At 30.1% G+C, this 19,073-nt stretch overlaps 6 protein-coding genes across 18 annotated transcripts; 2 read left to right on the top strand and 4 right to left on the bottom strand.

The window, feature by feature from the left end:
* The first annotated feature begins 290 nt into the window (after window positions 1-290).
* On the top strand, window positions 291-4,604 carry LOC100650147 (vacuolar protein sorting-associated protein 16 homolog). Of its 4 annotated transcripts, XM_012307861.3 has the most exons (17): window positions 291-504; window positions 612-798; window positions 878-1,006; window positions 1,114-1,258; window positions 1,342-1,469; window positions 1,548-1,729; window positions 1,805-2,177; window positions 2,278-2,405; window positions 2,481-2,625; window positions 2,698-2,832; window positions 2,926-3,087; window positions 3,169-3,318; window positions 3,418-3,665; window positions 3,749-3,845; window positions 3,950-4,053; window positions 4,124-4,298; window positions 4,378-4,604. In XM_012307861.3, exons 1-16 carry the CDS (start codon window positions 449-451, stop codon window positions 4,260-4,262), a joined length of 2,508 nt encoding a protein of 835 aa, XP_012163251.1. In that variant the 5' UTR covers window positions 291-448; the 3' UTR covers window positions 4,263-4,298; window positions 4,378-4,604. The 4 variants fall into 4 exon arrangements, with proteins under 4 accessions (XP_012163251.1, XP_048261015.1, XP_048261014.1 ...); XM_048405058.1 differs by lacking the exon at window positions 291-504 and having other exon boundaries at window positions 637-798; window positions 878-974; XM_048405057.1 differs by lacking the exon at window positions 291-504 and having other exon boundaries at window positions 652-794.
* Window positions 4,605-4,687: 83 nt separating this feature from the next.
* Window positions 4,688-6,708, bottom strand: LOC100650397 (uncharacterized protein C4B3.18). The gene is made up of 7 exons (XM_003394859.4): window positions 6,354-6,708; window positions 5,983-6,159; window positions 5,777-5,907; window positions 5,594-5,691; window positions 5,301-5,515; window positions 5,036-5,218; window positions 4,688-4,953 (listed from the first exon to the last, which is right to left on the bottom strand). The coding sequence occupies exons 2-7, from the start codon at window positions 6,109-6,111 to the stop codon at window positions 4,768-4,770; spliced, it is 942 nt and encodes a 313-aa protein (XP_003394907.2). The 5' UTR covers window positions 6,112-6,159; window positions 6,354-6,708; the 3' UTR covers window positions 4,688-4,767.
* A 262-nt stretch (window positions 6,709-6,970) lies between these two features.
* On the bottom strand, window positions 6,971-7,932 carry LOC100650519 (cytochrome c oxidase subunit NDUFA4). 2 transcript variants are annotated; one of them, XM_012307860.3, is made up of 4 exons: window positions 7,791-7,932; window positions 7,639-7,725; window positions 7,427-7,573; window positions 6,971-7,247 (listed from the first exon to the last, which is right to left on the bottom strand). In XM_012307860.3, the coding sequence occupies exons 2-4, from the start codon at window positions 7,687-7,689 to the stop codon at window positions 7,194-7,196; spliced, it is 252 nt and encodes an 83-aa protein (XP_012163250.1). In that variant the 5' UTR covers window positions 7,690-7,725; window positions 7,791-7,932; the 3' UTR covers window positions 6,971-7,193. The 2 variants fall into 2 exon arrangements, with proteins under 2 accessions (XP_012163250.1, XP_020718543.1); XM_020862884.2 differs by lacking the exon at window positions 7,791-7,932 and having other exon boundaries at window positions 7,639-7,784.
* Window positions 7,933-8,170: 238 nt separating this feature from the next.
* LOC100649494 (tyrosine-protein kinase Fer) lies at window positions 8,171-14,332 on the top strand. Of its 8 annotated transcripts, none has more exons than XM_012307858.3 (15): window positions 8,172-8,786; window positions 8,897-9,070; window positions 9,154-9,250; window positions 9,313-9,508; window positions 9,707-9,844; window positions 9,921-10,130; window positions 10,233-10,416; window positions 10,578-10,748; window positions 11,093-11,320; window positions 11,419-11,568; window positions 11,792-12,005; window positions 12,113-12,265; window positions 12,369-12,491; window positions 12,568-12,690; window positions 12,815-14,332. In XM_012307858.3, exons 1-15 carry the CDS (start codon window positions 8,574-8,576, stop codon window positions 12,955-12,957), a joined length of 2,517 nt encoding a protein of 838 aa, XP_012163248.1. In that variant the 5' UTR covers window positions 8,172-8,573; the 3' UTR covers window positions 12,958-14,332. The 8 variants fall into 8 exon arrangements, with proteins under 8 accessions (XP_020718555.1, XP_012163248.1, XP_003394899.1 ...); XM_003394851.4 differs by having other exon boundaries at window positions 8,173-8,786; window positions 11,419-11,595; XM_048405416.1 differs by having other exon boundaries at window positions 8,173-8,786; window positions 11,419-11,595; window positions 12,113-12,199.
* Window positions 14,333-14,358: 26 nt separating this feature from the next.
* On the bottom strand, window positions 14,359-16,348 carry LOC100650032 (translation initiation factor eIF-2B subunit alpha). 2 transcript variants are annotated; one of them, XM_012307856.3, is made up of 8 exons: window positions 15,923-16,348; window positions 15,761-15,862; window positions 15,512-15,694; window positions 15,298-15,404; window positions 15,107-15,219; window positions 14,883-15,027; window positions 14,684-14,809; window positions 14,359-14,596 (listed from the first exon to the last, which is right to left on the bottom strand). In XM_012307856.3, exons 1-8 carry the CDS (start codon window positions 15,933-15,935, stop codon window positions 14,447-14,449), a joined length of 939 nt encoding a protein of 312 aa, XP_012163246.1. In that variant the 5' UTR covers window positions 15,936-16,348; the 3' UTR covers window positions 14,359-14,446. The 2 variants fall into 2 exon arrangements, with proteins under 2 accessions (XP_012163246.1, XP_003394904.1); XM_003394856.4 differs by having other exon boundaries at window positions 15,298-15,414; window positions 15,555-15,694; window positions 15,923-16,344.
* Window positions 16,349-17,118: 770 nt separating this feature from the next.
* On the bottom strand, window positions 17,119-19,007 carry LOC105665700. Its single transcript, XM_048405421.1, has 3 exons — window positions 18,692-19,007; window positions 18,515-18,633; window positions 17,119-18,447 (listed from the first exon to the last, which is right to left on the bottom strand). The coding sequence occupies exons 1-3, from the start codon at window positions 18,768-18,770 to the stop codon at window positions 18,094-18,096; spliced, it is 552 nt and encodes a 183-aa protein (XP_048261378.1). The 5' UTR covers window positions 18,771-19,007; the 3' UTR covers window positions 17,119-18,093.
* Window positions 19,008-19,073: the final 66 nt, after the last annotated feature.

Raw genomic sequence — 19,073 nt, forward strand, 5'->3', positions numbered from 1 at the left:
GCACCTTTAATTGCATCTAATACAAGGCACCTTCATTATAAATTTTTCTTGAAATCACAATCATGATCGTATATCTAAGCACTTTTGTTTACTCTCTACCTATCTCTTTTTTCAAATGTGTAGCGGCCTAGTGATAGCTTCTGTTGTTGATCACGGGACATAGCGTATTGGTCGCCAGACGCACATGTGCGTTAGGATTTTTGTGGTAGCGCCATGCGGCTAATAAGAGAACTAATATACATCAAAATAATGACATATCCCACAACTTCCACCAAAAATTGAACGAGTGTTATTACCAGACCTGTGTATTATTGATGTTATGTATATGACCGTGGACGGGGATATAATTTTACGTATTTGTTTTTACGTTATTCTTTACTATTAGAACAAAATCCATGAATTAAAGCATTTGATTAGAATAAGGATTGAGTTTTGATCGTTTATAAAAATGTTAGCAATGTTAACCGCCGATTGGTTTCCTTTGGGTCGAGACATCTATTTTAGGTAATATAACATTATAAGGTTATGGTATCGAAATGGTACTGTGTGGACAAGAAACAGAAGAAGAAAGAAAACAACTCCATTATTCACAAAAAATATTTATTTTTTAGAAAATTTGAATTGTATCCGTTATCTTTCCAAGATGAAGTATCAAGTAATAATGTATTAGTGGCAGCTCCTTATGGAGGTTCTATCGCAGTTACCAGAAATTCTAAGAAATTGGTGAAAGTTCAAGGAGCGAATAAGCCTACGATATATTTATACACATCTTCTGGAAAACTAACAGCCAAGTTGCAAGTAAAAGTTTCAAAAGCTATTTTCTATTTTAAATTTATATTTTTTACTATATCATGATTATGATTGTCATTTCTTTTAGTGGAGTGGTGGGCAACTAATTCTTTTGGGCTGGTCTCAACAAGAAGAATTACTATGTGTAGAAGACGATGGCATGGTTCATATATATGATATGTTTGGTACATATCAACATGCTTTTAGTATGGGAAACGTATGATATTTATACCTAGATTTATACCTATAATTTGTAGCTAATTAAAATATCTGGAGATTATTTCTCTAAAATATTCTGATTGTGTTCATATTTTTCTGTACCAGGAAGTAAAAGATACTAAGGTTGTAGAAGCAAAATTTTTTGTCAGTTACAGTGGAACTGGTATTGCAGTTCTAACATCCACTAATCGTATATTTCTAGTGAATAATATAGCTGAACCAAAAGTTAGGCAAATATCTGAAATTCCTAGTAAGTAGATAAAATATATTTTCTTGCACTGCTGATTAATCCAATAAACTGGTCTATAATATTAATGTTTCTTTACCTTTCAGGATATGGTGGGCAAATTGAATGCTGGTGTTTAGTTCATTGCGATAGAGAAACGCGTGTGATATTATCAAACAGAGATGGGATATTTGTGATACATCAGTCTCATCAAACTGCAACTCATATACCATTTGTATAATATAAAAACTTTGAATGTTGAGAGACAAAGAGAAATGCATTTTTAATGTTTCAAACAATTTTATATTTTTAGGACAACCTTTTTACCAGACACAATAAAGTGTTCACTATAGTCGCTATGGCAGTGTCTGGAAACAATCGTCATATCGCTCTTTATACGGATACTGGGCATTTGTACATGGGTACTATAGATTTCAATGAAAAATATTGCGAACATTATACAAATATGAAAGAACCTTTAGAAAACATAGCATGGTTAATATGTTTACATTATTTTTTATATACTATCATGATAAAACGACACAATGATATTTATACAAGAATTTATAGGTGTGGAACAGAAGCTGTAATATGTAGTTGGAATAGTACTGTAATGGTAATCGGACGAACAGCCGAAACCATAATATACACGTACGATGGACCGGTACATCTTATTACAGAGATTGATGGTGTACGTGTATTATCTGGTTCTTCTCATGAAATGATACAAAAAGTACCGAATGTCGTTCAAAAAATATTTCGAATTAATTCAACCGATCCTGCGTCTTATTTATTGGAAGCTTCTAAACAGTTTCAAAAAAGGAGTCACAAAGCTGATAGTTACATGGATTTAGTCAAAGATAAATTAGATGCTGCAATAAAAGCTTGCATCGATGGAGCTGGCCATGAATTTGATTTTGAAACACAAAAGCTTTTAATGAGGGTAAAATCTTTAACTGTTATTTCGTGTATAATATTCTTACTCCTACAATATAAATATGTACATATTTATGAATATATATTCCTTGTATCAATACTTCTAGGCTGCTAAATTTGGGAAAGGATTTAGTAAAACAATTAATCCTGAGTATTACGTCAACATGTGTCGAACTTTAAGAGTTTTAAATGCAGTGAGGCACCCTGCGATTGGAATTCCACTAACATATACACAGTATTCTTTCATTTAATATCTTTCTTTTAATTTTATTGCCTTCAATGATGTAATACAATGCCTTAATGATGACAGATTCACTATTCTCACGAGTCAAGTGTTATTGGATAGACTCGTTGCAAGAAGACATTACTATCTAAGTATACAAATTGCACGGCATCTTCAGTTACCAGAGATCGATGGAGAAAGTCGAATATTAGCTCATTGGGCTTGCTATAAAGTAATATTTGTTGTCTAGTTTCACTTGCTCGATCATCTACGATATTTATACGAATAAATTTTCTTGTAATAGGTAAAACAGACGCAATTAGATAAGGAACAAATAGCAGAAGAAATAGCTGATAAATTAGGCTACGCGCCTGGTGTTTCTTATAGCGAAATTGCAAGAAGAGCAGCCGACTGCGGCCGAAAACAACTAGCAATTAAAGTAGATCGTTATTATTAAACAACTAGTTGTTAAACAGTTCTCTGTTTCGTCTAATATATCATCATATGTTACACTCTTATATATTGTTTCTAGCTGATTGATTACGAACCACGTGCACATCAACAAGTGCCACTTTTATTAACGCTTGGTGAAGAAAGAGCCGCTTTACGTAAAGCCGTTGAAAGTGGAAATACCGATTTGGTTTATACCGTAATACTTCATCTCAGGGAGAACATGCCACTCGGTGATTTTCAGGTAAAATTTTATTATCAATCGATCCAATAGTGATAGAAATTTGATTCTTAATATATTTCTCATTGGGCTCATTCCCTACAGATGTCCATAATGCACTGTCCTTTAGCTATGGCTTTATACATCAAATACTGTCAAAATCATAATCGAGAAACACTTCGCGATATTTATAATCAATATGATGATTTTCATTCTCAAGCGATATGGTTCATTACCGAGAGTTATCAGCGAAAGGTTTGCAAAAATCAATATAATTATAATATTATATACTCGATCGTCTAGAAGCATCCACATATTTCATTACTTCACATCAGAATTTATGATACATTTTAGAATACGATGTCAAGAGAAGCATTATTACAATCTGCACAGGAGAATTTCAAGTTAGCTCGTAACGACACTAATGCAGCTTTGACAGAAGAACAAATAAAATTATTGCGCTATCAAAGGTCTATGGAAGATGTATTAAAGAAACCGATTGTAGGGAAACCACTTCAGGATACTGTAAAATTATTACTATTGCGCAATGAATACAAATTAGCTGATAAATTAAGATCAGAGTATAAAATATCAGATCGAAGGTACAATCTATATTTTTTAAAGATATTTTCTTTTATATTACTATCAATGTATGAAGAGTAAAAAATTTCTTTATCTTTTTTAGATATTGGTGGTTACGAATACAATGTTTGGCCGAGCAGGGAGTATGGAACGAATTGGAAAAATTCTCCAAAAGTAAAAAATCCCCTATCGGTTATGAGGTAACCAATATCTCAAAGTATTAAATAAAATTTACTTATTCATATCGATATACAATATTTATTTAAAAATTGTTACTAAATATATATTTTCCCACTTATTCCAGCCTTTTATAGACCAATGTCTAAAATATAATGAAGAAAGGGAAGCAAAAAAATATTTACCTAAAGTAAGGGACGAATTGAAAGTAAAATACTTGGTTAAATTAAAGTAGGTAAACTCACGTAAATTATTTATTACACAATTTCGAACAATATAATGAAATAATATATTCTTATAGAATGATGAACGAGGCCGTTCAAACGGCGATAGAACAAAAAGATGTTAATGCGTTAACTTACTTACTAGGGCAGTGCGAAACTACAGATAGGCAATTAATTGATAAAATTAATATGTATATAACAAGTCTTAAAAATTGATATCCTATTACATTTAATTTAGTCCCGAATCGTACAGTAAGTACTGTTATCTATATTTTATAAAAAAGTAACTATCCAAATAGATTTACGTCAATCCATAAATGTATGGTTTTAGGCGATTCGAAATTAAGCCCTCTGTAAAACATATTGTAACGATAGTTATTTGAAATTGTTTTCGTTCACATTAGTGATTCACGCTGAACGAATACATATGTACATTGTTCAGCCACAAAAAATTAAATAACTGTATGTATGAATGAGTGCATGCGTCACGTAAGACTCTATTTATTTTAACATGTAAATAATATTATACAAAAAATAAAAGTTAATACTTTTTATTGATCTTTTAAAATTTCACTAAAATAACAACACTTACCAATTTAATAATGAACTCTTAATCATTAGTTATCAATAATAAAAGAAAATAAAATTGAGTAATGTTTATTCAATATTGTTTACATTAAAATGCGTTTTATTAATTGAACATATATAGACAAGATATACATTAATTACATTGTTTGGTAGATTGTATAAAAGTTCTGTGTTTATCAATGAGAATACTGACAATCGATTGTTCGATTTCTTCGCCTTTATTTAATTGCTCATTAGTAAGAGAAATAACATAATTATTCTCTTGACTGACAATCGTAACTTCTTGTTTTCGAGTATGCAACATGTTCCCTATAACTAACTAGAAAAAAAATTGCAATATGTACAAAAAAATCAATTTATTCACTTTTTACTGTACTACCTATTTCAGTGTTGTTACTCACGTTGTGTTTGTACTTATTTAGTGCATTTCTCGCTTTTGAAATTAGAAGACTTTCATCAGTTTCTAATTTAAAAGATATTACAAAAGCCTCTGGAACCCACAAACTTACGAGAGGAGCTAATATTTTTGGCACTAACTGTAGAGATATTGTTGGCGGTCCGCTAGAAGAAATTTTGTGAAAGGACTGGAAATTTAAAAATCATTTATGTGCATGTGTATGCGTACATGAGTATAGAAAATTAATAGAAAATTTTAAACTTGTGTACCAATTCATTGGATGGGATATAGAAATCTGAAACTGCAGCTGCAAGATACAAAATTGCTTTATTTTTAAGACAAGCTAATGCTTGACAGGCAGATCGAAGAAGCCAAAGATATTCAGAAAGCGTAGTGAAAGTGAGTTGCAATAATTTATCTTGATTCAAAATTTCTTTATACTTGTGTAATACTTTTATCACGTTTTCCCTATATTGTGGTAAGACTGAAAACAACCATATTATGAGCATTTATATGCATTGTTATACAATTTTTTTTGACAATCTACAAGAAATATATGTACCTGTGATCGTGCTTTCCCCACTTTGTTCATTGATCTCTAACATATCCAAAAATTTCTGACCCTTAAAGTGTCTTGAAAAAGGTTCCAAAGAATTAACCCTGCAAATAGGTAAATTACATATAAATAAGTAATAAAGTATATAAGTGTATAATATGTTTTTAAGTATGTATTGGTATAAAGTACCTATACATAAAAATTACAGCATATCCATTTTCTAGGAAATATTCTGTAGATGCAGACCCTCTTGTCCCAGCGCTAAAATTGTCTACGAATCTTACCGTATTGTGTTCTAAAGGTATTGTTGTACCCCCGCTCTATAAAATTGATGCGTGCTAATTTTAAATAACAATATCTATGCAATATATAATGGTAGAAAAGGAAACACTTACTGTTACTAACACGACTTTATTATTCCTCTTCAATTGTCGTTCTACAAATGCTTTTAATAATATTTCATTCTGATTAAAGTCTTGAGGTGGTGGGTGTTTAGCATAAAAATCCTCCCAAGTTGTATCCATATTTTTATGTATAAACTTTTTACACAACTGTTAAATATTTTCTATTATCTAAATCAAATGAATAAATTTCAAACTATATCTTTAAAAGATTTAAAAATGTACACACTGAATTGCATATATAAATCATAAAATAAATGATAAATGTAGAATATGTTAATAAAAAAAATATTTATTATTATTGGAAACAATTATATTTTAATTAAGTATTATAAAATGCATTTATGAAACGTATTAAGCCTTACCTATACTAATCGGTACAAGCGCATCACGTTCTTCTTAGAATATAAGTTGTACTATGTGGAAACATTTTTTGCGCGGTCCTAAATAAGCCATGTCATTCTCAGATGAAACCCATGTATTCGCAAATACATATTTATCTCAGATACGAGAAATTTGTTCTCCAAATTCGGAAATTTTGCAGCTTAAATAATACTTTATGTGTATATATATACACACATACGCGCACGCGTGCGCGTGTGTGTGTACATATATACGAATTCAAGGTATATAATTATTCAACCAGTTCGACGAATTTAATTATTATTATTAACGAAGAAAAGAATGATAGCTAGTTCGGTATCGACGTAGCGCTCTCTTGCGATACGTTCAGTAATGTAACACGAACATGTATATAATCGATAAAAATGTTCTGTTACATTATCACAAGATATTTCAAACATATCTATCATGACTATTCGCATGGCTGTACTATTCCTACCATTGATTAAGTGCCATAACCTTATTTAGATCATTATTTGCATTATTTAATATAGACTAAAAATGTTATACTTTATAGTTATTTAAAATATATACTTCTTAACAAATCCAATGATTATTAAGATTGTCATAGGAAATAATATATGTATATATAAATGTTTATTTCATATTTAAATATTATTTACCATTTAAATTTTATGTATACAATGTATTTATAACTTGATAGTGTTGTTAATTATCACTTACAGTATAATAATAATAACTACCATAATTGAGAATAATCTACATACATATATAAATTACAAGTTAATTCAATTTCATTTAACTTTCTCTAATTAGCACTATTTTAGCAAAGAACATGCTTTTTAGTACTCTGGTGGTTTAGCATAGTGCTTAGACTTATCTTGAACCGACATGAACTGAAAATAAAAATTAAAAAATTTAGTAATTACGCAAGTTTTGGATCGTAATTAATCGTTTAAAATAACTGTCAGCCAATATTTTATATGGTTGACTTAACACAATGGGATTTAAATATCATCTATTTTATTAGATACATATCATTTTTATTATTTTCATTATTATTGATATAACATACCTTATATTCTTTGTCTTTATATTCGTTCCATGGCTCAGGATTTCTTTTAGAATTCCAACTAACATCAGGACTCCGAAGAGCCAGACGTAATAAATAACCTGATGAGAACAATGCTCCGAATCCGATACAGAAGAACAGCGGAGCTAACTAAAGAGAAATAAAAAATAATATTTCCTTGCCATATGATTCTTCGGCCATGATCTTTTACATACCATCGAATTCTTTTTAAAAGTTTGCCATGTAAGACCTTGCATTTTAGCCATCTTGCTGTAGTACTAAAATAGAGGCCAGGGACCACGCTAAAATAAACCGTTCATAGAAATCAAATTCTTAACTCTTACTTGTTAACATACTATGTACTTACTGCAGTATAATACAGATCAGTATAGAGAGTGCAATGTGCAGTTCGAATTCCGAATGAAATTTTTATGAAAACGAACCTATAGCATTTTAAGCATCGATAATAAAGTCAATATAGATTAACACTGCAATACTTTTTAATGCATTACATATTACATTAATAATTTTCAAAGAATTGTCAAATTATTAATCACATTGTATACTATAGTAATGCTATATTTTGCATAGGATTTTAGATTTTTGTTGAATACACAAAAATTAAAATGAAATTCTCTTATGCTATTCGCAGAGTTCATAGTTTTGTGTGTGTGTGTGTGTGTGTGTGTGTGTGTGTGTGTGTGTGTGTGTGTGTGTGTGTGTGTGTGTGTGTGTGTGTGTAAAAACATAAGCTATTGGTCGAAGCTTTAACGCATTCATGATATATTATATTACTGGTTCGTTTCATTTTCATCAAACTTGAATTGGTCGTCTATTTTATTTGTGGTTCCATGGCGGTATTTCAGAAATAAAAGTAAATTTTTGCAGTTTGAGGTCTGTGGTCTGTATAAATATAAGTGTTGATCTCAGCCAACTGAGCCGCAGAGATATATGGAACTTTAATTAAATAATGTGCATATGGACTTTTGTTTGCGATGTGGTATTTCGATAAATGATTCATTCAAGTTTATTAGATTGTCTGCTACCATTAATGTCATTGCATTCGTCTAGCGTAAGAATGAATTTTTGTTCGTGACACGTCTAAAGAAGTCGGTAAGACGGCGATTTTTAGTTGTACACGATAAGCGGGATGGGTTTCTCTACGAGTTTACAAGGACAGTCATCACACGAGGCATTACTTGCCCGTCAAGATGCTGAAATTAAGCTTCTGGAAACGATGAGACGATGTTTAACGATTAAAGTTAAATCAGACCGTGAATATGCTTCGACAATCTCCTCCCTGACTATGCAAGGAAAGAAGATTGAACGTAACGAGGATCTCGTTGGTAGTCTAATAGCGCAGGTACATCTTCGAAATTCAAACTAAATTTAAAGTTGAAGTTCATGATTTTTTTTTTCAAGAATTTACAGTGGCTTCTTAGAAACATTTGCTTATTTGGTAATGTATTGTAGAGCTGGAGAGATATTATGGACTCTATCGATCAGACTGCAAAATTAATCAAGCAGCAAGCAGATTCAATCGAAGCTATAGTAGTTGAACACATTATGACATTATATTCTGAAAGAAGACGAGCTAGGAAAGTGTATCAGGAGGAGCAAACATGGTTGAACAATCAATTTCAACAGGTAGAGAGCAAGCAACAAGAAAGTTCTATACCAAAAACAAATACCTATTGTTTTATTTATTGTATGTTTATTGCATAATCTAGTTGACTGAAGATGTTGCCAGGAAAAAGTTGGAATATCAGAAGAATCTAGAAATGTACAAATTGATGAGATCCCGTTTTGAAGAACATTATGTCAAGTGTAAGTATTTATACTGCTTATTAATCTACATTTGTTTATTGTCGTTCATGATATCTGTTCAGCCGGTAGAGTTGGCAGAAAATTGGATGAAGTAAGAGAAAAATATCAGAAAGCCTGTAGGAAACTTCACCTTACCCACAATGAATACGTATTGCTTTTGGGTGCTGTAACAGAGTGTGAACATGATCTCAGAACTTGTTACTTACCCAGTTTGCTTCACCGGCAACAGGCGATTCACCAAGAATTTATAACATCATGGTAAGAGCATCTTCTTGATTTTAGATTCTAAAAGAATTTATTATATATTTCTGTTTTATTCTATGAATTGTTAACACATTTTATGTGAAATTTTTATGCAAGCATATGCTGATAGAAAAGGTAAAAATTAATAATGATTATTCCATCAACGACATCCATTGTACCGCAAATATTAAGACCTTGTTTTTTGCATGATAGGAAAACGATACTTCAGGACATAGTGAAATATTCTGATTTTACGACAGATAAATTTCAAGAGATACATCGGCGAATGCAAAAAGCTGTTGATTCTGTAAAGCCTGTAGAAGAGTACAGGGATTTTATAGGAAAGCACAGGTATTCATTTCAAATTTATTTTTATCATTACAGTTTAATGTGAATAATATTAATAAATTGTTAATGTTCGATACAGAACGCGACCAGCGTCACCGATAAGATTTATTTTCGATGAGAACCTTGTAGATGATACATCAGGAAAATTGTTGCCAAATAAATTAACAGTAGATAATTTGACTATAGATTGGTTAAGAAATAGGCTAACAGAATTGGAAACTTCTTTGAAAGCAACTCAACAGAGTCGACAAAACCCACCATATCCATCAGAGAACAATAGCGATTCTAAGTAAGAATATATTGTGTTCAAAATAATGTCTAAATGTTATTATATCATTAGTATTAAAATGGATTTATTTTACTCTTTTTCTACTTTTTTGTTGTACGTTAGAATATCAATTTTGGATTACTCCCGTGAAAGAGAAGAATTGCGATTACGCTGTCAAGAAAAGAGACTTCAGCGGCAAGTGGATGTTATTAGAGCTGCCTTAAATGAATTAGGTTGCGAAGAATTACCACTTGGATATGATCTTTCAATGGAAAGCTCTTTCGCCGATTCGCCTTCTATTAGTAAGGTAATAAGAACAATATCAATCAAGTCAAGTAGTGGATATAAATATTATGGGTATTTCTTCCAAGAGTGTTGCAAACTGTTCTACTGCAAAATAGTTTTTCAATACAAAACTATTTGTTTCTGGAGGATTAATAGATTTAGCTAGCATCACTGCCCTTGCAGAAAAATACAGTTGCAGATATTGGTCTATTTACATTACGAAGAAATCAACGGTTCATGACAATATTTAGATCTCCCTTCAAATCATTACCGATAATAAACGACACAAAAGATGGAACGATTAGATCGAGTAGCGAAGGTCCTACCTCAAAAGCAGATAATACTCTACCAGTTGTATGTTTTTTTCATGTTATCCATTTGTTGTACGAATATAAACGTATTTCATGCGTAATCGCTTCTTTTTTATCTTTACAATGTTATACGTATGTTTATAAAAGGATATACATGTGTTATAAAACGTTTATAATTAAATTAGTAATATTTTGTGTGTGACTTTTAATATTAAGCATGTTTATCTTATTATGCAAATAAATTGCATTCGATTGTGATCCTAAACTAACATTTGCGATGCGTTTTAATGATAATGATTAGAATAGACAAGAGGAAGGATGATATCTCATGTTCTAGATATGTCCCGTTTTACTTTTTAGATGAAATATGTTATGTGTATGTTATAGACATTCCGTGGAATATCGCATTTAACAAGTCAAAAGGGAAATGGAAGTGGTGATCTTATGGAGGAAGAGTGGTTTCATGGTGTGTTACCAAGAGAAGAAGTTGTGAGATTACTCGTAACTGAAGGAGATTTCTTAGTACGCGAAACAACACGAAATGATGAATGCCAAATAGTTTTATCTGTTTGCTGGGATGGACATAAGCATTTCATTGTACAAACTACTCCTGAAGTAAGCAATCAGTTGCGTTTTTAATTATGTAATATAATTCACTTCATATAATTTAAAGGGCACAGAAAATAAATCGTATGTATTTTCATTAATTTTAGGGACATTACAGATTCGAAGGTCCTACATTTCCATCGATTCAAGAATTAATCAGGCATCAATGGTTATCCGGATTACCAGTGACTAGTCGATCTGGAGCTATTCTTAAAACACCAATTTTACGTGAACGTTGGGAACTCAATAACGACGATGTAATTCTCCTAGAAAAGATAGGACGGGTATATGATTGAAATTTAAAGAAAAAAGAAGTTACTTTAGTTTTTTAAACGACTCGAAATCTAATAAGTAATTGATAGCTAACTTTAAGTTGAATTAATACGAATTTCGCCTAATTTAGAAAACTTGTCATTTCAAAAAGTTTATATACATAGAATAAAAATAGATGTTCAATTGTAAAAGATTGTACATTTTTAGGGTAACTTTGGAGATGTATATAAAGCGCAGTTGAAAACTTGTAAGACTGAAGTGGCTGTAAAAACTTGCAAAGTAACGTTACCGGATGAACAAAAACGTAAATTCTTACAAGAAGGACGAATATTGAAGCAATACGATCATCCCAATATAGTAAAGCTTATAGGAATTTGTGTCCAAAAACAACCTATTATGATTGTTATGGAATTAGTACCTGGTATATTCAATAAATGAATCTATTTTGGAATTAAATATTTAGAGTTAAATATTTTTCAAATTGTGGAGTACAATTGTTTGTTGATATCAAATTAATATGTATGATAGGTGGTTCCCTGTTAACTTATTTAAGAAAAAATGCTAATACTATTACGCAACAAGAACAACTTCGAATGTGTAAAGATGCAGCTGCAGGTATGCGCTATTTGGAATCTAAATATTGTATTCATAGGGACTTGGCTGCTCGAAACTGTCTCGTAGGTAAATGTGTGTGTATGTGAACATATTTTTAGTTATTATAAAAATCATTTACACAAGACACGTGCATTGTAAAAATACCAAGTATAATATATTTTATCTTTAGGATATGAATCTATAGTAAAAATATCAGATTTCGGAATGTCACGAGAAGAAGAAGAGTATATAGTATCAGATGGTATGAAACAAATCCCAATTAAATGGACTGCGCCAGAGGCATTAAATTTTGGTAATTGAAAAAATATTTTGTGTTAGATGTATATTTAAGATTCTAATACTATTTTTCATTGTAATATTTCCTATAGGTAAATATACGTCGCTTTGTGATGTGTGGAGTTATGGAATCTTAATGTGGGAGATATTTTCTAAAGGTGGAAATCCTTATAGTGGAATGTCTAATTCTCAAGCTCGCGAAAAGATAGATGCAGGTAATATTTGCGTCATAGTTCTCATTACGCTTTCATTATTATAATTATTATTATTGAGTATTAACTATTACATAAAGTATTTTACACGTAGAACTTAAATAAAAATGTCTCTTTCCGTTCTTAGGTTATCGAATGCCAGCACCGGAAAATACACCCGATGAAATATATCGTTTAATGTTACGATGTTGGGAATATGAACCGGAGAAGCGTCCTCATTTCGATCAAATATATACCGTTGTTGAGACGCTTTCTCAAGCGTATTTATAAATAATTTTATGTCGGTGCTAAGCTGTGTTGCGAATAACATTTTTCTCATATTGTTTATTGTAGCTCTCGAGTTTCTTATACAAGTCTTATAATATCTCCGATTGTGAGCTTTAAAAAATGATGCTCATTAAGACGTATATATATGATATATCCCTGATTTGCTATGAAAATCTCAAGCTATGCAATGATCCATATTTTCAGAAAATTTAGAAGAAAAGGCCTTGAACTCAATTGAATGACAATAAATTTTACAGGTAATAATATTCTCCTTGTTATAAATATCTATAAAATGCTGAATATCTAAATTCCACTAAGAAAAAAGGAACTGTATTTTAGTAATTACCAATTTGCTTTATTATGATATTCGTTTCTACATATCACTATTTCTCATTATTTGTCTTGAAGTACATCATTCTTTCCATGCACTAGCATTCTAGCATTCCAGAATAAATTGATTGTATTTGGATTTAAAATGTATTACGTTTCACCGAAATTCAATCAAACATTGAATCAAACGACATTTGACATTTTCATAGTGAACCATTGGTATTTTTACTTTTGCATTATATTTATATATATTGTGAATAGGAAGTGTGAATATGTATCGTACTCTGATATAATAGTATATAAAATTGTATTGGGTATTTCTGTCAAAGTGGAAGATTCAAAAACTTTCCGAGTATTTTCAGGATGACCCAATACCGATACATTTTCTATTGTTCATGTTCTTGATTTTTTATATTAACAGTTCTGCCATAAAATTCCTTATATTATTTATCCGTCCAAATAATAATTCAATTTTAATAATCAGTATTGATCGGTGAAATAAAGAATGTTAGGTCTTGAATTCATTCAGAACAGATTTTCGCAATAAGCATACTAAACATATTTCATTAAATTGAAACTATAAATATAAAAGTTTTGTAACATTATTTATACATGTAACAAAGTTCCAAATTTAAAAAAAATTTGATTTTTATAATACATAACTTATTAATATATAAGGAACTTATAACTTTTTTTATTTTTATCAAAAGTCACAGAATTTATTAGTTATTGCTGTTCAATACACGGTGTACGCTTAACTATTGAGATGTGTTAGATAATATCATGTTTAATATTAAAATTGTGCCTATAGATATCTTATACATGTATGTATTGTGCGAAATGCGTAAGTTATCTTCTGTAAAGTCATAACTAGTGGAGAATTTATAAATGTTCAAAACAGTTAAACTCTGTTGTATTATATCATTGTCTATATGCTTTATTATATGTTATTCCGAGTTGCGATTTAAAAAGGAAAACGAATGTGTTGTTATTCTACAATACTCAATATTACTTTAAAAATTAATAAAACTTGTATGGAAGCCTTTTATAAAGTTTGAATTTTTGTTGTTAAGGTGTTTAAATGCTTGTTATTGTTATCATTTAAGTATTTTTATTTCTAACTATATTCTTATTAAAATCATCTGTACGAAATTACAATTTTTTACAAGTATAATTTAATAAGTTCATCACTTACAGCTGAAGGTGTTAATATACCTAAATCAGTAAATAAGAGGCTGATATAATGTGGAGGTGTATAATCAACTAATGGATGTTCTTTCTGCAAGTCCTTTTTTAACGTGCTTGCTGTATACTGTACAGAAAAAGACAATAAAAAACAAATCTTTAAATATGTACTATATCTTAATTAAAAACAACTGGGAAAATTTTAGCACACTACCTTAAATTCATTTGGAAGATCGACTTGATTTAATGGATATATTCTTGAAAATTTGAAACTCTCTGTTAATACATAAAATGGCTTTTTTACTTCTTTAGCACACATTGCCATTGTATATGTGCCAACCTACAAATGCAAAGTATTACATGAAAATGAGAATTCACAATGTTAATAATCAATTAAGAAAACTCTAATACACCTTATTAATGACACCTCCACTTTCTGCGACCCCTTCTGCTCCTACCATAACCATATCAACTTGTTCCATAACATATCCCATTGCAGAATCTAATATTAATGTGCAAGATACACCTAAATCTGTCAAATTTTGACACATTTCCTGCCTGCCCATTGGTAAACATGAAAAGAAAACAAACATATTATACATAAACAAGCATTTTAAGTTATTATAAGAATACATACCCACTATTATCTGGGGAAGAACATGTTACATATACTTCAAATATTTTATTACTTTCAACAGCTCCCTTCATTGCTTGCAATACAACTCTAGACTTTGAATGAGTAAGTATTTTCTAAAACAAAACGTAATATTATAATTGGGAATCAAAAGGGATCTTAAAAAAAAGAAATTATAAAATAAATAAAATTACAGAACCATCCTTAATAAAGTGTGCTGCAACTTTTGCTACTTTTCCTCTGGCAGCTACTAATTTCTCATAAAACATCTTCCCTCTATGAAGCATAATACCCTTGCATTCTGCAAATGACTAATATCAAATAATATAGAACAATGACCAATATGACTTCAGATTTTAAATGTACTTGTAAAATAAGATAACAAGAAACAAAGAGAAAAGGACTGACGTGAAACAAGAAATCCTGACAAATTGTACAATAATATCCTTACAGGAGTATCTAGTGTAGCCAAAGTTATAAAACGAAGGAATAATTCACTGCCAGATGCAATAGCAGTTACAGGATTTTCAGTGGATCTCATCGCATCTATTGCATTTTGCAGACAATACCTGAGTTCTTGAACTGTTTCAGCTGTAAAAGAAGATAGATGTATAATACAGATATGTTTTCTTTAAAAGTCTATTAATATGTTCTTACATTTTGAATATTGCAAAACTTTTAGTAATGTGCGTATAGCAGCCATCCCAGCAGAAATATCTTTTTCATTTTTGATGATACCATTGAAGTATTGACAGATTTCTGAGAAAAGAAAGAATAAGTGTAATTATTTTGTTAATTTATTATATTGAAATAAGTTACCTTCCTTTTCCATAATGTTTGCTCAAATATTACGGATACTTTTTATTTCCGATCAAAATAACATACCACTTGCTAACTTTAGGTTAATGTTAATGTTCATATACTTAAATATATGATTAATAATGCGTTACATATACACACCACAAATTTTTTACATTAAATGAATTGTAATATTATTAAAATTGTAAAGGTAAGTAAAAACAAATAAAACTCCAGATAAGTGCAAACAAGAAAATCCTATAAGAATCTGGTGCACATGTATGTATATGTATTTGGTTCATTGAACAATGTCACACTTATATAAATTTGCTAATTGAGTATATATTTTTTTCATATACAACGATACTATTAAATGACGAATATTTAAGTTTTTCATTGGGTTACAAATATAAAACAAACAGATACCAAATATTAAATGGATGTATATATATCAAAGTGACTGAAAGTGCATGTAAATATACATAATGAAATATGTAGTACTTGGTAATAAACATAGTAGTCGTACTTTTAATTGAAAAAATTTGTAAGTAAAACTGACAAAACGTGTCTGAATGAAGTTCGAAGAACTTACACTTTTTAATGTAGAGTTTAATTTTAAAAATAAATTTTTGCATTTGAAAAGACAAATTAATAGTATATGTATATATGTATTCGACTTCGTTGAGAACATACGTTTACTTATTATATTTTTAAATATTATTAGGTATAAAGATAAAATGAGTTTAAACATGTTATAGATATTACAATTTAAAAATTAGAATCTAAAGCTTATTTTAAAGCATTAGATTGTATAAGTGGAAATGTTAGAACAAAAGTTAAAGGATGGTAAAAATGGTAAATTGTGCTTGTATATGTGTATACAATACTGAAAATCAGTATACTGTATCGCTTTATTTGTTACAGCTGATCTATAAGAAAGATATATTTATAGAATAACTAGAAAAATGATATATTAAGATGAGTTTGTTTAATTTAATACGATAAATTCCGTTTGATTTAGTTATTATTTATATTTATGAGAACATTTTTACAATGTTTCCAATTATAAATAGGTTTGCAAATAATCCCAGGCCAGAATAGAGCTTTATATACGAAGCTTGCAATCAACTCTTAAACATGGTGTTAAATAAATCGAAAATTTTTATGATGGTAATGATGGAGAGAGAGGGGAAAAGAGAGATTATATTATCTTGAGATTTGAAGTTTTATATGTAATTTCACCAGTACATTTTCCATAGACGAATGACACAAAAGATTTGAAATATGCGTTTATAATCATAATTATTTGATATAAGGTGTTACACTCCCATAATAGAAAGGTTGACAATAAAATGATCGTACGAGATGTCGGCGTTCGCGTAAATACTTCTTATGAAGAGCACAATTCAATTGATTTAACCAAAAATAGAATTTAATGTTTTCCATAGAATCCTCCATCAAAACTGTTTTATTCTTTCGATCGTTACTTGCTGCACTATTCAGTTTTGATCCCCTGAAAAGTACAAAAATCATTTCTTCCCCATCTTCCCCTTATCTTCTCTTTTTGTAATGGAGTAGATATTGTATCTAAAAGATTTTACTGCATAATATTCGATGCGATTCTCTTTTCTTTATCCAATTTTATTTCTTTTTGATTTTTTGGCGTATACAAAACACATTCATTGATAATTTGCGCTTCATGGATGCTATCACAATTAGATTTTACTATCGCATCTGTTCGTTTAGTCGTTTCAAAGTGTTTTCTACGAAATAATTTCTGCTTTTGACGATATTTATCTTCCTGCTTTTTGCGTATTTGTACCTAAGTAAAAAACAAAACAAAAAAAAAATATTAAATAAATAAATAAAATCGTTTAATAATATTACGGGAAACTTGAAAAAAAAAATTATAAAATGGATTATAATCTACACCTGCCGTATTACTTTTTTCCATTTCGTATTTGCCAAATTTTCAAGTAACTTCTGCTGCCGTTCGGTTTCTATTTTTTTAAGTATCTGCTGATATATAACGGTCTTTTTATCTTTCCAGTCTTCGAAGGATAACTTTCTCCTACTTTGTTGTTGCTTGACTAATCTGTATTTTATTTTTTAGGCAAATATATATACACACATATATATACATATTATTAAAATTCTCTAAAAATATATAAATATATTCGAAGAAATTTTATTCAGGGAAATAATAACCCGTGGATACGATCAGGTTTGCAGGCTTTCGCGAGAACATTGTTTGTCGCAATTTGCAATTCATCCGCCGCTCGTTTTGTCGAATTCTTCCAAAGTTCGACAATTTTAGTATCACCAATAATCGAAGCGAAATTAATGTCATTTAATTCATTGAAATTGTCGCTTTTGTTAGTAGTAGATTGTTTACTGACGATTGAAACCGAGTTGTGTGCTTGCATCGTTAACGATTGCTCCATCAGGTTTCTTTCACTCGTAGGTATTTTACAAAAGGTCATTAAGGAGGATCGCTTATATTTGTGACGGCGTGATCTACGATGCGCGACCGTCGCCGATATGTCCTAAAATTTGGAAACTTAAAATTTTTCCCCAAACACTGTAAAACTTTTACTCATTACTTGTTGATACCTGTTTATCTGATTCTAACGATTTATTTTCATTTCGCATCCATTCAGTATTCTCTGACTCGGATAATTTCTTGATATTCCATTTCTCATAGATCATTCGATGGAACTGTATCATTTGCCCTATAATAGATTTAAACGTTGTTAAAAGACACGTTAGTTACTATACTGAGTTACTAACCATTATTTTCTAATGCTTCATCGATCATTTGTTCGACGAAATTTCCAAAATTTTGAACCGAAATACTTTTACTATTCATTCCGAAATGTTGAAGTATTCCATATCACTATGGTCGTCGCTTTGTCAAACATCAAAATGAAGGATTGAATGGAAAATCAAGTCGAAAATATTTCTTCCATGTAATGCATGTACATATACATACATGTAGTTTAAAAACATGACCGATTACAACATGCTATACTAACGAAAGGTGACTTACAGATGTAGAAAATTTTCCAAGATTGAAAGAAATTAAGGATACATCGTAAAAACGAATCGTGTAATTCTAGATAAATAAACGAGCGATTGACGGCTAGATAGATAATTGGTATAAATTGGTATA

Source organism: Bombus terrestris, chromosome 4 (assembly GCF_910591885.1).
Source record: "Bombus terrestris chromosome 4, iyBomTerr1.2, whole genome shotgun sequence".
Taxonomy (NCBI): Eukaryota; Metazoa; Arthropoda; class Insecta; order Hymenoptera; family Apidae; genus Bombus; species Bombus terrestris.

Bases quoted from the DNA above. Each gene is read 5' to 3' on its own strand.
- LOC100650397 (XM_003394859.4), bottom strand. From the start codon at position 6,111: ATGGATACAACTTGGGAGGATTTTTATGCTAAACACCCACCACCTCAA. The intron at 5,692-5,776 runs GTACTTTATACC...ACCTATTTGCAG, and splicing joins GCTGTAATTTTTATGTATAG to GGTTAATTCTTTGGAACCTT. The intron at 5,219-5,300 runs GTACACAAGTTT...TTAAATTTCCAG, and splicing joins ATATCCCATCCAATGAATTG to TCCTTTCACAAAATTTCTTC.
- LOC105665700 (XM_048405421.1), bottom strand. From the start codon at position 18,770: ATGAATAGTAAAAGTATTTCGGTTCAAAATTTTGGAAATTTCGTCGAA. The intron at 18,634-18,691 runs GTTAGTAACTCA...AATCTATTATAG, and splicing joins TGAAGCATTAGAAAATAATG to GGCAAATGATACAGTTCCAT. The intron at 18,448-18,514 runs GTATCAACAAGT...TCCAAATTTTAG, and splicing joins CGTTAGAATCAGATAAACAG to GACATATCGGCGACGGTCGC.
- LOC100649494 (XM_003394851.4), top strand. From the start codon at position 8,574: ATGGGTTTCTCTACGAGTTTACAAGGACAGTCATCACACGAGGCATTA. The intron at 8,787-8,896 runs GTACATCTTCGA...AATGTATTGTAG, and splicing joins TTGGTAGTCTAATAGCGCAG to AGCTGGAGAGATATTATGGA. The intron at 9,509-9,706 runs GTAAGAGCATCT...TTTGCATGATAG, and splicing joins CAAGAATTTATAACATCATG to GAAAACGATACTTCAGGACA.
- LOC100650032 (XM_012307856.3), bottom strand. The intron at 15,220-15,297 runs GTAATTTTATTT...GTTTTGTTTTAG, and splicing joins ACTTTATTAAGGATGGTTCT to AAAATACTTACTCATTCAAA. The intron at 14,810-14,882 runs GTGTATTAGAGT...TTGCATTTGTAG, and splicing joins GTGGAGGTGTCATTAATAAG to GTTGGCACATATACAATGGC.
- LOC100650147 (XM_012307861.3), top strand. From the start codon at position 449: ATGTTAGCAATGTTAACCGCCGATTGGTTTCCTTTGGGTCGAGACATC. The intron at 1,730-1,804 runs GTTAATATGTTT...AAGAATTTATAG, and splicing joins CCTTTAGAAAACATAGCATG to GTGTGGAACAGAAGCTGTAA. The intron at 3,319-3,417 runs GTTTGCAAAAAT...GATACATTTTAG, and splicing joins CCGAGAGTTATCAGCGAAAG to AATACGATGTCAAGAGAAGC.
- LOC100650519 (XM_012307860.3), bottom strand. From the start codon at position 7,689: ATGGCTAAAATGCAAGGTCTTACATGGCAAACTTTTAAAAAGAATTCG. The intron at 7,574-7,638 runs GTATGTAAAAGA...ATTTCTCTTTAG, and splicing joins CTTTTAAAAAGAATTCGATG to TTAGCTCCGCTGTTCTTCTG. The intron at 7,248-7,426 runs GTATGTTATATC...TTTTATTTTCAG, and splicing joins ATAAAGACAAAGAATATAAG to TTCATGTCGGTTCAAGATAA.